This window comes from Trichogramma pretiosum, unplaced genomic scaffold (genome assembly GCF_000599845.2).
Source record: "Trichogramma pretiosum strain Unisexual culture from Peru unplaced genomic scaffold, Tpre_2.0 scaffold24, whole genome shotgun sequence".
NCBI classification, from domain to species: Eukaryota; Metazoa; Arthropoda; class Insecta; order Hymenoptera; family Trichogrammatidae; genus Trichogramma; species Trichogramma pretiosum.
Window position 1 is genome coordinate 2,122,074 of NW_019641611.1, and position 17,572 is coordinate 2,139,645.

General features: G+C 36.7%; 1 protein-coding gene across 1 annotated transcript in view; it reads left to right on the forward strand.

The window, feature by feature from the left end:
* LOC106648177 (long-chain-fatty-acid--CoA ligase 1) overlaps window positions 1–16,722 on the forward strand; it is a 49,419-nt gene extending 32,697 nt beyond the window's left edge. Inside the window, exons 6-8 of the mRNA XM_014364861.1 lie at window positions 10,169–10,390; window positions 12,345–12,662; window positions 16,573–16,722. Coding sequence (XP_014220347.1) covers window positions 10,169–10,390; window positions 12,345–12,662; window positions 16,573–16,722 — 690 coding nt within the window. The remainder of the gene's footprint in view (window positions 1–10,168; window positions 10,391–12,344; window positions 12,663–16,572) is intronic.
* Window positions 16,723–17,572: the final 850 nt, after the last annotated feature.

Below are 17,572 nucleotides of genomic sequence, written 5' to 3' on the forward strand. Positions count from 1 at the left end.
ACTAAGTGACACATCTTTAGCGAGGGCATATGGCCTACCGAAGATTCATAAGAAGGACGTCCCGCTACATCCTATTATATCTTTGGTGGGTAGCCCAACATATGTGCTCGCTAAGATTTTTTACGAAAAACTGTCATCTGTCGTCAAACCACCAGCTTCCCACGTCGACAACAGCTTTGACTTCAAGAGTAAAATCGCCAACATCTCACTACCAACGGATTATGTGCTCGTCTCATTAGATGTCGTATCGCTATTCACAAACGTGCCGCTAGAGCTTGTACTCGAAAGCCTAGACAGACTCTACTCTGACCTCTCTAAGTCTCGCTTTTCGTTCAACAAGATCCGTGAAGCGATGACCTTCCTATTCAACAACACCTATTTCAAATTCAACACCTTTTACCGAACAATCTACGGGACCCCGATGGGAAGCTGCATTTCCTCATTAGCAGCAGACTTAGTGATGGAGGATCTAGAAAAGCACTGTTTGAGTGTACTGAAACAGCGCGGATGCATACCACTGTTTTACTACAGATATGTTGATGACACCATCTTATGTATCAACGAAAAGGACATCGAGCTGACGGTAGAAGTGTTAACTCGTACAACGGAAAATTGAAGTTTACACACGAAGTCGAACAAGACAAAAAGCTTAACTTCCTTAACATGTCCTTGATAAACGGCAATGGCAGGCTGGTTTTGGATCGGTACCAAAAACCATCCAATACCACGCGATTACTCTCATACCTCAACACTCTTAATAAAAACACTCTTAATAAAAGAAGACCTTAAAGATTTAAACAATCTTTATTTTAACATTTTAAAATATATTAAGTGATTTTAAAGATCTTATTTTATACACATTCGACGCCTCAGTTTTATATTGTTTACCATCAGTTGCTTATTATTGTTATCGACATCGCGGTAACTGCCTATATGTAATATCGGTAGTTACGAACATATCAGTCCAGAAGAGGCTGACAAAGTGGTCGGCAAAATGTCGACTAGGTGATGAGAAGTGTGTGATTGTACACTCTTGTCCACCACCTATATTTTAATAAAATTTGACTTTGGCACCCCCTTTATCGCCGTTTTATTCTTATTGACGTATAGAAGACAAAAGTCTTCTTCAACTGCGAAACTTGAGCGAGCAACCCTATAGTTTCTAAGTTAATCTGATTATCGATGAACAACACGTAAACTATATTCCAGGATATCAAGTATACATTACTGTTGATAGCAGCGTTGCACATTTTTATAATTAAGTGGAGTAAAAGCTCAAGTAAATCTAACCAAGATGCTTAGAGCGGTCGTTGGCTCAGTGGTGCTAGCCTCAGTCTGCGCTGAGCAGCCGTGCGAGTAGGACGTCGTGTCCGTGACAATGCATAAAAGAAAAAAAGAGAATTCACCAAACTCGTCAGCGCTAACACTAACTGATTGTCCCAATAAAATCAAACGAGATCTCCAGCAGTTAACAAACAATAAAAAATCAAGGTATGATTTCAAACCCAATATAACTGCATACAAAACAAGAAACGCAGCAAGCCAACATAACCAAAGTAAGGCATCAATCAGAAACGATACTACCCATAGTAATATACCCGTGCTAAAAAACTCAGATTTGCGACAAGATACATTGGATAATGGAAAAAAGGTAAAAACAGTGCAACATTTGAAAGTGAGCTCGACAATTCCTAAAAATCATAACCAGACTGTCATCAGTAACAAGTATAACAAGATGGCTGGCGGCAACGACACCAACACCGGCGACGGAAACAGGGGCCTCGAACAGTCACATAAAGACGGAAGTTCTTACCCAGCCAACACCACAACACACAACGTTACCGACATAGCAATCTCCGATAAAGTAGAAAACTCAAGCGTAAACATAACCCCCAACACCGCAGCACTCGAGCACATGAACACAGATCCCAATCGAACTTCACCAGCTTTATCACGCCACAGCAGTACACTATCAATCAACGAGATTTCCAACCAACCTCCAATATACACTCAGAATATGTCATCTCAAGAACTGTTAAAAATATTCAAAGAGAAAGGATTAAAAATAATCTTCTCGATCAAAAACATTTCAGTTAAAAGCTGCATGCTCAAAACGTGTAATGCCGAAGCGTATCAAAACACAATTGACTGCCTAAAGAGTCTCAAGGTGGAGTTTATTACATTCACTCCGAAAGAAAAAAAGCTCAAGTCATTAATTCTCAAAGGCCTTCATGCCGACACATCATGTAAAGAGGTGTACGATGAAATCAACAACCTGAATATTGAACAAGTCAGCATACACAAAGTGAGCATATTCCCTGGAAAGCCTAAAAGTGGCATTAACTTTATAGTTCAGTTATCTGCTAACAGTATAGTCAAAAATTTAACTCAAACTAAATTCCTAAATCACCAAGTAATTAAATGGGAATTGATAAACAAGACTGAACCACCCCAGTGCAGGAGATGCCAACGCATCGACCACATAGCCTCCAACTGTAACATGGCATATAGGTGCGTGAAATGCACAAATACTCATGAGCCAGGCCAATGCAGCTTAAAAAACAAGATCAACGACGAAGTTCAATGTGTGCTTTGTGGCCTCAAAGGGCACCCTGCTTCTTTCAGAGGCTGTGAGGTGAGAAAGAGAGAAGTAGAAAAAGTCATGAACAGAAGAAAACCAAAATCAGATAAAGTTACGTATGCTAATGTAACTAAATACCAAAACGGCAACAACTCATCAGAGTCTACAAGCTCATCAAATCTCCCAAGCCAACAGCAGCAAAGATCAGGACGCTCGCAGGGGCAACTCAACAGCCATGAACGTGAGGCAACTGAATCGACACGCAACAACGGTAAAGCTGACCAGCTCTCAACTCACGCTATGACTACAAACAGCGAACTCAGGTTAAATAGTATAGAACATAAATTTGATATCATTCTAAACAATCTAGAAGGTATGTTTACAAACATCAAATCTGAAATTAATCAAATCATAAAAAATGAATACCAATCACTATATCAAAAAATAGATGAAAACTCCAACAAAATAAACAACCTATATAGTTTGCTAAATCTAAATGCAGCAAACAATTAACAACGCTGTCAACAACACAGCATGTAGTCAAATCAAAATCATGTCATTAAACGTGAATTCAATTGTGTCTCTGTATAGGAGAAATAATCTTGGAGTTTTCATCGACAAGCACAAACCAGATATACTGGCAATTTGTGAGACTAAACTGTCAAAAAAACACAAACTTTCTATCAATAATTACACTGTATTTAGGAACGACAGAGACAACCAAGGTGGTGGCACTGCCATACTGGTCAATAACAAAATCAACTGTTCAAATGTATCTTTAGTTTGTAAATTAGATATCTTAGAATGTACAATTATTAAAGTTAACCTCTTAAATAATAATAATTTAACTATAATTGGAGCCTATGCGTCTCCCACTCGCAATTCAAGTTTAAGTGCTGACCTAGATAAGCTATTTGAGGAGCTGAGACTAGAGAACGCTTCTAATGATTACATTTTGATTGGAGATCTGAACGCAAAGCACTACAATTGGAACAACCCAATTGCCAGTAATAATAGCAGAGGCAGGCAGTTGAACCAATGGTTAGACAACTCAGGCATGCTCTACAATACAAATCATTTATTCTCACAAATCCCTACCCTATATAAAACAAATAGTTTCATTGACATTGCCTTACTAAAAGATAGCTGCTCACCCACTGAACAATATCTGATAACTCAAAATTTTGAGAGTGATCACAGGGCTATTGAGCTAACACTGAAACTAAAAAATCAATTATTAACTCCTCCATTAAAGGAGAACCCACTTAAATACCTATACAAAAAAACTAATTTAAAAAAATTCAATTAAAGCCTAGAGCAAAACAAAATCTCAATTCCCACCGACAAGAACCTTTCTAATAATGTAATTGATTTTTACATAAAAGAACTTCAAAGTTCAATAGTGAGAGCAGTCCAAGCGTCTACACCTACATACTCTGCAACAGATAGTAACACTAAAGTTCTAAGCAAAAAAATTCAACAGCTCTATAAAGAGAAACACAGCTTACAGACTAAGATACACAAGGTATGCAACAAGAAAGACCCAGTATCCATTGAAATATATAAATCCCTTAAAATTAATATGAAAAACATCAAACAAAAACTCCAGTATGAATTTACTAAAGAAGCCAAGGATAATTGGGCAGATCTCATTAAGAGCATTAATTACAAGGAATCGGCGAATTTTTTTCCTAAGATAAATAAATTCTTTAAGCCAAAAAATAACAATGAAGGGATAAACAACCTAATCATCAGAAATAAACACGCAAAAATTCTCGATTCCTGTAAAATAAGCAAAGAAAAAATAATCACAGACGAGAATAATGACTACACAGTCAACGAACCCTTATTGATAAACAATATCATTGGAGAATTTTTCCACGCGATTAACTCCAAAGATACCGACTCCAATTCGGCGTTAGAAGCAGTAGTCACTAAAAAAGTGCACGAGACAAAATCCGAGCTAAACGCGCTCCCTCCGATAACATCTTTTAACAACGCAAACCAAGCCTCGAGCCCAACCATCCCCCTTGATAAAGCCAACTACTTTACGAGCATGTGTATTGTCAAAAAAAGAATTCATTTAATGAAAAGTAAAACATCCGCAGGGTGGGACAAAATCCCCAATATAATCCTAAAAAAACTAAACGACCAATACTTTCATAATTACGCAGTAATTTTTAATAACTGCTTAAATAACAGCTATTTCCCGAACATGTGGAAAGTTGCGAAACTCATCGTGCTTAATAAAAAACCAGGTATGCCAATCGAGCTGGACAATCTCAGGCCTATCAGCGTGCTCCCGGTTATCAGTAAAGTTTTCGAAAGAATTCTAAAAACACACATTAGCCTTTGCTGTAAGGACATGAACATCATACCGGACTTCCAGTTCGGATTCAAAGAAGGCCACTCGACCGTCCACGCTATACACAAATTAGCCTCTGATATCAGCTGGAACCTTAACAGTGGTAAAATGACCGGAGCAGTGCTGGTCGATCTTCAAAAGGCCTTTGATTCGGTGTGGCTCGATGGACTCATATTCAAGCTCTCGAAAATCAATGTAGACCCTCATCTCTTTAAAATAATAATCAACATGCTTCATAACAAAAAATTCCAACTTGTCAGTAAAGAAAAAGAAAACAAAAATAAAACTTTTACCATCACTCGGGGCCTGCAGCAAGGAACGGTCAACTCACCACTTTTATTTAATATATTCACGGCAGGGTTACTCCAACTTTACGACCTAAATAAAAATAAAATTTCAGCTCTTGCGTTCGCAGATGACCTCATTCTGTATACAGCAGATAATAACATGAGGATCATCCAGCACAATCTTCAAGAAATTTTCGACAAAATTTGTAATTATTACCACCAATGGAAGCTGAAAGTCAACGCAAGCAAATGCGAAACGATTTTATTCAGGCAACCACATAAAAATGGAAGCTCTTTTACCAGGAAACACTGGAAAGAGTTCGCGCTGATAGACCCAGTGACACTCACACAAATCCCTCATAAAAGAAAGGTGAAATACCTAGGCATCGTACTTGACGATCTGTACAAATTTAATGACCATTTTAAAACGCAGCTAGATAAAGCAAAATCTATGTTTAGGAAACTTTACAATCTATTTTACTCGCCCCATCTAAACAGCTGAGCTAAAATCATATGTTACCTTTGTCTAATCAGACCGCTAATCACCTACAGGTGCCCGATCTGGTTCAACCTGTCTGCTTCTGCGATGGAAAAGTTAAGATTATTTGAACGAAGAGTGCTACGCGTCTGCTTAAATAAATACAAAACTGCTACTAGCAATTACGTCAAAAGGATAAATAACTTTAATATACTTTCTATGGCTCAAATTCCAAGAATCGACACGTTCATGATCTACCTTATCAGAAGTTACATTAGGAGTTCTCTGCTCAGCAAATCAAATAGCCTTATCTTCGGCCCTTACTACTACAATGATTGTTACATAGAAGTCTCTCTAGCTAATGGGTATGTGCCCCCTGAAGCGTTCTTCTACCTAGACAATAACAACTTTATAATTGACAAAGATGGTAAACATCTACTGTATCATATCAGCAGAAATAATCTTAATAAAAAAATATGTATAGAATCATTTAATGAAAGTCAATTAGTCTATTGTAGAAGCTTAACCAAAGCTGATGCTATTATCTTAAAGAACTTCAAATACTCTAAGTAAAACCGTTATATATGTATATATGTTAATATTTTCTTCAGTTTTTTTTAAGATTAAGTTTAGAATAAGCAGTTCCAAATGTAGTAAACTCTTAGTTTTTTAAATTTTTCTAAGAAGCTGTAATTCATTGTATGCATTTGCATTTTGTATCCTATAAATATAAATATAAACCTCTGTATAATGGCGAGTGTCCCAAGGGATCATTCCATTTATTGCTAAATACGTGTCATATAACAGTTAAGTTTTTGTATATGTTTAAAACTGTATAAATCATAATATTAATCAATAAACATATATTTTTCAAAAAAAAAAAAAGCGTGCTAGCCTCGGAAACAATAGGCCACTCGAGGAGCTTTAGGTTCGAATACCGGTGCGGACAGTCGGTTTTTTCCGAGTGTCATGCAGTGGGATAAGTACCCTATGAGCTCCGGCTGTCTCGGGGCGGGTTTTCCCTGGGTATACCTCTAGTGCGAACCCACTGGTATACACATCCAGGCTTTTCCTTGCACCACAGGTCTTCGGGCCTGGGCAAATGCGAGACAATAGGAGGCAGGGAGGAAAAAGGAAAGTAGGTGTAGCGGATTAGCGGAACCGATGCCATTGGCAGGGAACGTCGGCCTTACCGACGCGGAGCTGACCCCAAGGGGCTGCTCGGTGAAGCTAATTGCCTCAACCCGATGCTGCGGCAGAGAGCGTCGGCTTAACCGGCGAGGATCGTCGCTAGTGTACAGGGCGATGTATGCGGGAAGAGGCTGTACAGAGTGAAGTATGCACCGATGCGCCAGTAGGCGCAGGGAGTGTCAGCCTTAATGACATGGTTAATACCGGAGACGTTCACTCAGTGCACGCAGGAGATAGAGGTAGGGAATTGGTGCGGCAATACACCCCCACACATAGGTGGTGAGTGGGTGGCCCCGGCTTCTGGGCCAAGTAGGCTGAAGCGGTAACCAACCAGAATCTATCTATAACCAAGATGCTTGATTGAAATACCATCTGAGCTGCGATCCCTTTAGCCTTTGGTGGAATCATCAAGTGCTTTTAGCAAGATTACATACAGTACTCACACAAAACGAAACGTAACGGCCTTACCCGGATTAACTGAGTCGACGATCAGTAGCCAAATGCACCTGACGCACCTCAAGTATAAGTGCCTTAATAGTTCTAAACTATTTACATTGTTGCATCAGCTGTGCATAGAGGCCGGCCTAAAGTTGAGAAGTTACAATGAATCTGTTGTTGGTTTGCTCGCGTATCACCGAGATTTCGGAGATTCGCGTATGTGTTGTTTGCGCGTCGCACAATACTCGGCCGTATGGGCAAAACGTTAACATTGCAATGTTTACATTCTAGCAGCTGCAGCGGCACCGACCGAGTCTTGCATCACATACCAGTGAAGCCTTGATCTTGTCCGACCTGCAATAGACAACATGCGCGTTATTGTATTATGCCGGATTGAGCAATAAATATATTTCTCGAGGGTGTCACACGAAGGGCCCTAAAAAGCAGGGACCCTAAAAATGTAAAATTTCGTACGTCTGACCTTTCAGACCTCCAAATATTTGTAGGGCTGTGAAATGAATGAATTTGTAGAAAATCGTTTTTTATGATTCGAAAATTCGTAATAAAAAGCAATTTCAATATTCAATTTGTCTTATTCGTTAATTTCAAGTTTTACGGAAACGAGAGACATGCGTAGAATTTGTCTTCAGCGGAGACTAACTTTTTTGGATTCAGGACAGCTGTATCAGCGAAACAAGTAAACAATGTTGTGGCTTAGTCGAAAAAGGTCTATCAAGGTTTTAAAGTACCTATTGGAAAAGTATTTATAAATACGTATACGAATACTTTAATGTTTTATAAATCCGTAGTAGGTTTATTCATTTTTTATTTATTTATTCATCAATTTTCATGAATAATTTACAAATCAAAGAATTTGGGTTTCTCTTTTTCAACGTTTTTTTTCATATTTTTTTAGGAGGGCTTGTAGAAACAAGTCTAAGATGATAGCTAGATATGATGCCGGTCAAATTTGAACGGTCTTTGGTTTAGCGTGCTAGGCATTGAGATAACGTCCGTTCCAGGGGTCGTGGGTTCGAATCCTTGTGAGGGTATTTGGATTTTTTGTATTGTCATTCGCCGGGATGAGAACCCAATGTGCTCTAGCAGTCTTGGCGCGGGTTTTGCCTGGAGGGTGGGTGCATACCCACTACGTACATCCCCAGGTTTTCCCTTGCCTGAGCAAATGTGATACAGTAGGGAGAGGGGGGGGGGGGGTAAAATCTCTCTTACGCACGAGCTATAGGCTCCTGCAGACCACCTGAAGGAGTAATATAGAAAGAAAAAAAATTATTATGAAGTTAGGAGAAAAATGGGTAAGATGAAGTAATTTTTTATGTAATACCGTTATTTGGAGCCTGGAGCTCAGAATGGCTGTTAAAATCTGGGCATATGATTGTATGAAACTTCACGTTGCAGATGTTGGTTGTAACCGTTCGCCCTCGGGATGCAAGCGAATGATCCGGCGAAACCTTGCGGTGCTGTAAACGGAATAAAACGGGGTGTCGAAATAACTCACTCGATCATGTAAGATGGTAACAACATAACAAGGCTTAATTTATTATTGGAAAAGGCGCCAGTCACGAGTGTGACGCCTGATTATATCTATTACATTCAATAAATCGATGATTACAGTTATTGGGGCTTCAACACGCAATTGACATATAAGTTTACTCCGGTACAATGTACACACGCGATTAGGCCACCTCGGCTAGAGCGGCAGACACGGCGGTCGTGAGTTTGGGCTACGTGGGGACGATGTCGAGAGAGATCGAGCGTAACGAACAGAATAGGTATGGCGCATTACGCGAGAGAGATATAGGCGACTTACATTCGCTGACGATGGTGGTTGGTGGATACTGCAGGCCGAATGTGACTGTGAAGAAGCTAGGGCCGACGAGAGGAGAGCCAGGTCACACAGTTCCTCCAGGAGTAGCTCGTACGGACACGCACTCGCACTCAACGCAGAACCAGGCTACAATATATGCGTCGCTACGCACGGACCAGCACAGAGTGATCCCGCTGTCTCTCACACGTAGACCCGTCAGTCAGATCAGGCCTCCCTCCTATGACAGCTTTTCGTCTGCTCTCTCATTAGGCGCGCGAATCTTACGCACGGGTCGCGCGTCTCTCGCTACAAATTCGGCGCTTTGTGAACGGCGCCGATCCAAGTTACATCGGGCTCGCGATACTCATACGTCTCTCTCGACACGGATCAGGATTAGGATACAAGGAAGGAATACCGCCGGACTCTGTACTGGCGTCCACTTCCTTACATGGTATTATTATTAATTCGGTATTTAGTGCAAGAAGGCATACTTGCAAAACAAACACTCAATTTCAATATATTTATAACTAAGGATGATCGCGAACTTAAAAGTATCTCAGAATTTTCCGAAATAATTTATTTATTTTCTTGAAAATGCGAAACAGTAGGGAGAGGGAGGTTAGTAAAAATCTTACCTGCGCACGGGCTGCCATATAGCCTCCTGCAGGACTTCTCAGGAAATGAAAGAGGAAGAAAAAAAAAATTCGGGAAAAAAGATTTTCCAAAAGCGTCAGGAAACAATCTTAAGAATTTGGGAATATTATTTGATCAATTATGAGATATTTTTTTCTTTTCTTTTAAACTCAATGGTTTTCCATATAAATAAAGCTAGCAAATTTTTACTTACAAACATAAATTTTTTTCTTGTGCATTTTGCAAAGAAATTACCGAAATTAGTTTCATTCCATTTTGTAGATTCAATAATTAGATATCTAGCAATCCATGTTAAAAAATTCGTCTACAAAATATTTCACATATTTTTTTAATGATTTATATTTTTTAGGGAGATACTTCGACAGATCATGTTGGGCCACCAATTGCTAGCTGTTGCATAAAACTAGTAGATGTACCTGAAATGGAGTACTTTTCTATTAACAACCAGGGTGAAATTTGTGTTAAGGGAGTGAACGTTTTTATAGGGTACTTTAAAGACCCTGAAAAAACTGCTGAAACTATCGATGCCTTAGGATGGCATCATACAGGAGATATTGGAATGTGGCTTAACGTAAGAACATACTATGATTAATAAAACGTTGTTTTCATGCCATGCCAGCCGAAACTAACCTTTTTTTGTCCTGACGACCAAAACGAAACAGTTAATTACTGTTGTAGGATTCGTGAAAAATAGTAAACGCACCTATGAAGCGAAAACCTGGAAAGCCTAAGAGAACTTACAATTATCAATGTCAAACATGTGTAAACAGTTTTTCGCTCCTAAGGCATGTAATATACTATTTGAAAATTCTTTATAACAAAACCTCACGAAAAATATTTCCAATTTTGACACTAAAAAATGCACATATAAAAAAATATTTAAAAAGATTGTTTGAATGAAATTTAAAGGCCAAAAACTTCAAACCTGCCGATAATTTAAAATTGCCTGTGTGGATAGGTGAGAATTAATCAATATTAATGGAATTCGAATAATAAAGCAAACTTTCAAAATGTTTTTTACGAATCTTATTACCTCAACAGGCTATTATCCTTCAACAGGCTATGAAGAAACACATCTCTTCGAATTCTTGAACGAACTATTGCCTTACTCCAAAACGTTTAGATACGTGCATCCCCACTTTGCTCACATCGACAGTAGCTTAAGATTCACTGCCATAAAAACAATGACCTGGACACTTCACTCTCGGATTTCACCAGAGTCAGAACTCTCAGAAGCTTGGCCCAAGGACTTTTTTATATAAAAAATTTATTTATTACAAATCCTTAATAACTTTCTCTTGAGTAACTTACCTTCACTACACATCAAAGAGACAAGTCTACGTCAGAACGAGAAATCGTCATCGCTCGTATTATGCTACGGTATCATGTATTGAGATGATAGGCGAGGAAGATGGTGTGTTTTCCCCTACTCCTTCTTTATTTTTTCTTTCGTCGTTATCCGCGATCTCGTCATTATTACGTCCCTCTTTTGTTCTTTGCCACCGGTGGCTTCGTCTTGTTGTACGAGAGATGTGTTTGTGTTCGTATTTTCTTGGTTCTTTTTTCTCAGGCGATTTATTGAATACGAAATGGATAAGTTACTTTGCATAGTACGATTCAGTGCTCACACTCTATTATATTGTGGTAGTTCGACCGCAAAACTCTATTGCAGAATATCGAGATGGAGGCTATCACTCAAATTAGTAGCTGTAGCTGAGTACTTGCTGCGAGTTTCCGTGGTTCTGGCTAGTAGCGTACAAGTAACTTGACAATCAGCAAGTAAAAAAAAGAAAAGCTAATTACTGGAAGTTAACGAATTTAAATTAAATAGCTGACTCGACTTCGAGATTTAAAAAAAAGAATGTGTAATTTATAAAGCAAATAGTTAAGTTTCAACTTACAAGGAGACCTTCTCACCTTCGGGTCATGGATTTGGCCCAAACTTTTTTTGGTGATTCAGGACAGTTAGAAAACATGCCCTGTTATGTTAGTTTATGTGAATATGCCCCAGAAGCCTTAGATAAAAAATAAAGGTCCAAATAATAAAAATAAGAGTATATAGTGCAATAAATATTCATTTCCTATCCTCAAACTATTTTTGTCACTTATTTTAAACACCTGGTTTTTGAAAACATTACATTTCATTGTTAAGAAGTTGTTGGATCTCACTCATGACACAAAACATTGCAATATTGCTTAATTTATGACATTATAAAGCGCTTAATTTCAATTAAAACCTTTTCAAGATTTTCAAGAAAAGATTTTAACTTTATATATGATTATTTTTAAATGGAAAATTTATGCACAAAATTGCACTTTTGCGCGTTAATGGGTTAATGGGATGTGTTTTTTCATAAGCACCATCAAAATACTTACTTCAAAACGTACACAGTTGATTTTCACACTTAAATTTTGTTGTCACGAAATTTCTGTTTGAAAAAATAATATTACATTTTCTCCTCTACTAATATATTTCCAATGTCAATGAATTCAACGAAAATTTCTTATACTTAATATATTTACAGAATGGAACATTAAAAATAATTGACCGTAAAAAACATAGTTTTAAACTTTCACAAGGGGAATATATTTTGCCTGAAAAAATAGAAAATACGTATTTGAAAAGTCAATACGTTCATCAAATTTTCGTACACGGAGAATCATTGAAATCATTCATAGTTGCTATAGTCGTTCCAAACGTTGATGTGCTCAAAACTTGGGCGGCAACTAATAATATAAATGGCACATTGAGCGTTCTTTGTTCAAGAGTAGAAATAAAAAAGCTCATACTAGATGATATTCTATTGCAAGGATCGAATGATAAACTGAAACCATTTGAACAGGTAAGACTTGCTGAACATCATAAACTTTTTCAATCTAAATCAAAAGCATGTAAATTGTATCCAACATAAGTAGATAATATTTAGTCTTGGACCATGTTTTGGACCTTGAAAAGACTTTGCGCATACCAATTATTTTTGTAAAATGTAATGCCCTTTCAGAATTCAGGCTCAAATTCAAGATTTGATGCTTCGTAAAAAAGTTATGATAGTTTAAACAAAAAGAACGTAAAATTTTGTGCAAAAAATCAACTTTGATCATTTTTTTCGACCTGTTGCGGTGAAATACTTAAGACATGAATATGATCAAAGGTGATCATGGGTTGAAAGTAAGTCAGAGGAGTTTTCAGATTTTTCGAACCACTTTTTCTAACAAAATGGCGACTATAAAGTAAACTATTCATGCATAAGATCATGCGCAAGAAAATGCATGTACGATTTAGAACGAAAACTCGAAACCATTGAGTTTAGAGAAAAAGTTTATAGAATCAAAAAGTCTTAGAATTTGAGAATTTTTCTTGATCTATTCTTAAAGTTTTTTTATAAACATTTTCCCTCAAGGCCACCATGTTGTTAGAAAAAAAGGTTGGAAAATTTTTTAAAAATTCTCTAAGGAATTTATACACCTATGATCACTCTTGATCATATTTAAGTGGGGATACCCCTCTCTTCGCCCTGCTGGTGGCGACTCTGCTGGCGCTGAGCGGTGGTTAGTTCATTGTAGCTTGTACCTCGAGCAGAGCAACAAGCGAATAAACCTATACTCCAATTAATTCTCTCTCTCGCTATCTGAACTCGTGACTTTTTGATTTACTCGTGACTTTTTGATCAACGTGTTCATCACGTCGGGGTCAACACTGTTAGCTTACGAGGGCTAACTTCCTCGGGAATGGAACGGAGAGGGAATCGAATGAGCGAGAGAGAGAATTAATTGGAGTATAGGTTTATTCGCTTGTTGCTCTCTTCGAGGTACGAGCTGCACTGAACTTGCCACCGCTCAGCGTCAGCAAAATCGCCACCAGCGGGGCGAGAAGAGGGGTATCCCCACATTTATATCTTAAATTTTTTACCGCAGCAGGTCGAAAAAAATTATTTAAGTTGATGTTTTGCACAAAATTTTACGTTTTCTTTGTTTAAACAATCATAACTTTTTTACATAGTATCAAATCTCAACTTTGAGCCCGGATTTTGATAAAGCATTAAATTATACATGTACGCGCGAAGTCTTTTTAAGGTCCAAAACAGAGAAAACAAACAACACTTTGGGCGTTAATGAGTTAATCTCATAATAAAATCACGATGTACGTCAGTTTATAAATTATTTTAATTTACCTATATAGAAACTAGCTAGTCTCAGACATGTAAACCTGAAGTTTTGAATGACGTTTTTAAACCTTCAAAAATATATCGAGACCTGTTTCGGTTATATTTCATAACAAGCATGAAGTATTTTTTCATGCCTCTAGATTTGAAGATCCACAATGCACCGCTACAATCCATATCCTCGTGCATTCCACTTAGAATGTGTTTGTGATTAGCTATAATCAGGATATCAAATTGTTCAATTTTATTTCAAACCAGATTATTTCTTTAATATACAAATGTCATGATTTACTTCGAGCTTCTGATTCTGATTTATACTTCCTATAAGTCCTTTAGTTAGTGTCACGGTATTCGCGTGCCATTTGCCACATTAAATTTTTTGTAGCGGCGAGCTCACGCAGGTATCAGGCAGATCTCTGCGCGGTAAGTAAGATAAGTTCAACTGTAAGGTGAAGTACTAATAATACTCGAACTTAACGGCCTACTTGTCCGATTAATTATTTCATCACCTTGTCTCACTCCGTTTCTCAAGTAGTTGAAGTTGAACCTTAATCGCGACCCCTGTGACATACTTAATAATTGAATTTTCCGAAAACAATATTACATGTAAAAACACCATAAAAATAATTTTTATTAAAATTATTTAGTACAAATTACGCTAGATAAATATTCATTTCGTTCCAGCAGTTTGAAAGTGACTATTTTCCTGGCATTACAGAAAAAGCAATTTTCTAGCTACTGGGTAAAAAAGCATGTGTAAAAGGCTCGGTCCGGGGAAACCAGATAATTACCAGCTTAGGGAAGTAATTATGCTGAGCACAGCGAAGTCATTTCTGCATGAACTCCCATGAATTTCCAATGGTTTTTTGTAACGCGGTATCGCCAGTACTGCTTGGTCAATCGTTTTGAAAATTTTGGGAGTTGATAAGGGAAGCTAGGTTAAGTTCTAATGACGTTGATAACCTTGATTGCTTAACTCCTTATGCACTTTTATGCAGTTTCAACCTATTAAGTCTGGGATGGACACATTTTTGAAACTTTTTTGAATCGTTGTACTTTTGCTGAAAATGGGGTCTGGAAAACTTGTGATTAAGCTAATTTTAAGCAAAATCTAATGATCTTTCCGAATCTGGTGTCAGATTTTCAATATAACAAACAAGTCAAAAGTTATAGATGGTTTTATCAAAAAAAACGTGATTTCGAAAAAAAATTTTTTTCGAATTTCCACATGGAAATCTTCTAAATCCTGGCGTCTTCGGTACAAATAAAGCGTCCATGGGTCCTTCTCTTAAAGTTATGATGGTTCCGATTAGTAAAATATGATTTTGAGTACAAAAAATGGCGACTGGAAAACGAAATATATGAGGAAATTTTTGAAATTTTTAACTCAAAAATGATGGATTTAAAGAAAAAAATTTACTGACTAATGAGTTCTTTGATAAATTCTAAGAATCCATCGTTTTTGAGTTGATATTTCAAAAATTTCCTCATATGTTTTCGTTTTTCAGTCGCCATTTTTTGTACTTAAAATCATATTTCACTAATCGGAACCATCATAACTTTAAGAGAAGGATCTATGGACGCTTTATTTGTACTCAAGACGCCAGGATTTAAAAGATTTTCGTGTGAAAATTTGAAAGGAAAAATTTTTTTTTCGAAATCACGTTTTTTTTGGATAAAACCATCCATAACTTTTGACTTGTATGTTACATCGAAAATCTGACACCGTATTCTCCAGACCCCATGTTCAGCAAAATTACAACGGTTCAAAAAAGGATAAAAAATGTGTCCGTCCCGGACTTAAGGGTTAATGCATTTTTTCCAATATTGCGAGAATTCGGTCAAATTCGACGGGAAATTTTTTATAATCAGTCTTGGACCGTGAATGTAATTCTCGTCGTATAATTGTTTTTGTTTATGCATTGAAATGCTTTTATGCAATTTATATGCATTTTTTCCTTTGAACAATACATTTTTCCAAAAAATGATATTTTTACATTACATAAAACCCCTTGGGTTATTTTGGATAGAAATGGAGCCCCTTAGGTTATTTGGAAAAAAATCTATTGATATTCTTTTTTCTATATATATCTTATTATAGGATATACTACTATAGTACCCACCGTGTAAGAAACCTGCTTTTAATGTCGAAGAAAAGTAATTTAGAAAATGCATTGATAAAGAATAAATTAAATGATAGCAGCGCACATTAATAATAATTATTGATTATCATTCGGTATGCTTGTGAAGAAATTGTCATATTATTTCTAAGTTTTTATCCCAAACTTAACGCTTTTAAAAATACTCGAAAGGATGTTACTCGCTAGTTAAAAATATAGTTCTAATCATATTGTGAACGAGATGTATGCATCTGTCGGTAACTGGGTTGTTATAATAGGGTTGTATTTTGAATTTGTTCAGCATTCTGCAACTGAAAATGCCACTAGTATACTATTGAAATCTACTCCAATCATAAGGTTGATGCAGTAGTGCAAGTAACTTTAACGAAATAATTTTCCTTGAAGTTTATGAAACAAATAATAGTAGATCTTATAACATGAATGATTTGTAATAAATTCACTTTTTTCAGGTAAAAGATATATATCTACACCCTGATCCATTCTCGGTCCAAAATGGTCTTTTAACAACTGCACATAAAATGAAAAGACTTCAACTCAGAGCTTATTTCAAACCACAGCTTGAAGATCTTTATCAACAATCAAAAAAAGAAAGTCATTGAATAAATTATTTTAAATGTAAAATTTTAAGTGATTGATAAATTGAGTGCATAATTTTTAAAGCTATTATTTAATCCCTATATATTTTTATGCTCATCTTATAGATTTTATGATATACGTCCAAGTAATGAATTAAAACGTAGCGAAAATTTTTTTTCGGAGATTTAATGTTTTATACCAAGATTCATGGCCATGAACACAATATGAATAATTCAAGAATATATTTTTAATAATTTAAACTAGTTCTAGACGGGACTTTTTTGATCCAATATAATTCTCTTCGCGCTCGAGCCATAAACCATGCCACGGCAAAAAATATTATTTATGGCACTTGCTTCAGGATAATAATATATGCAACGGGTGTGGATATGCCTCTTCTGAAAAACGGGTGATTACAGCACGTGTGTCAAGTTTTGACAATATGATGTTTTTGGATTTTAGGGTGAGCCTAAAGGTGAGATACTACTTTTATTCGTACACAGAGAGAAATACTATATTAAATATCAACACATGCGCAAGCAAATATTACTATGTTCTCTAGAAAAAGAGCCCCAGAGCCGATATGTATTAATATTTCATAAGTAACATAGTAATTTTTAATGCAATATGTGGTATTTTTTATATTGGTTTTATTATAGAAAAATAATCATTTTCTTGAATGGCTTCCCGAGATGATTTTTCGATTCTATGTGAGCTCAAAGCATTCGACCTAACCCTGTATTCTGCGATCATGGAATTATTCTATTCGCCGATATTTACAAACAAACATTTGCTTGCCTCTGAAAACAAACCTACCTAACTGTCGTGTATCCATGTTAGTGCAGTTCGAATTCTAACCTTATTCTAGCTATC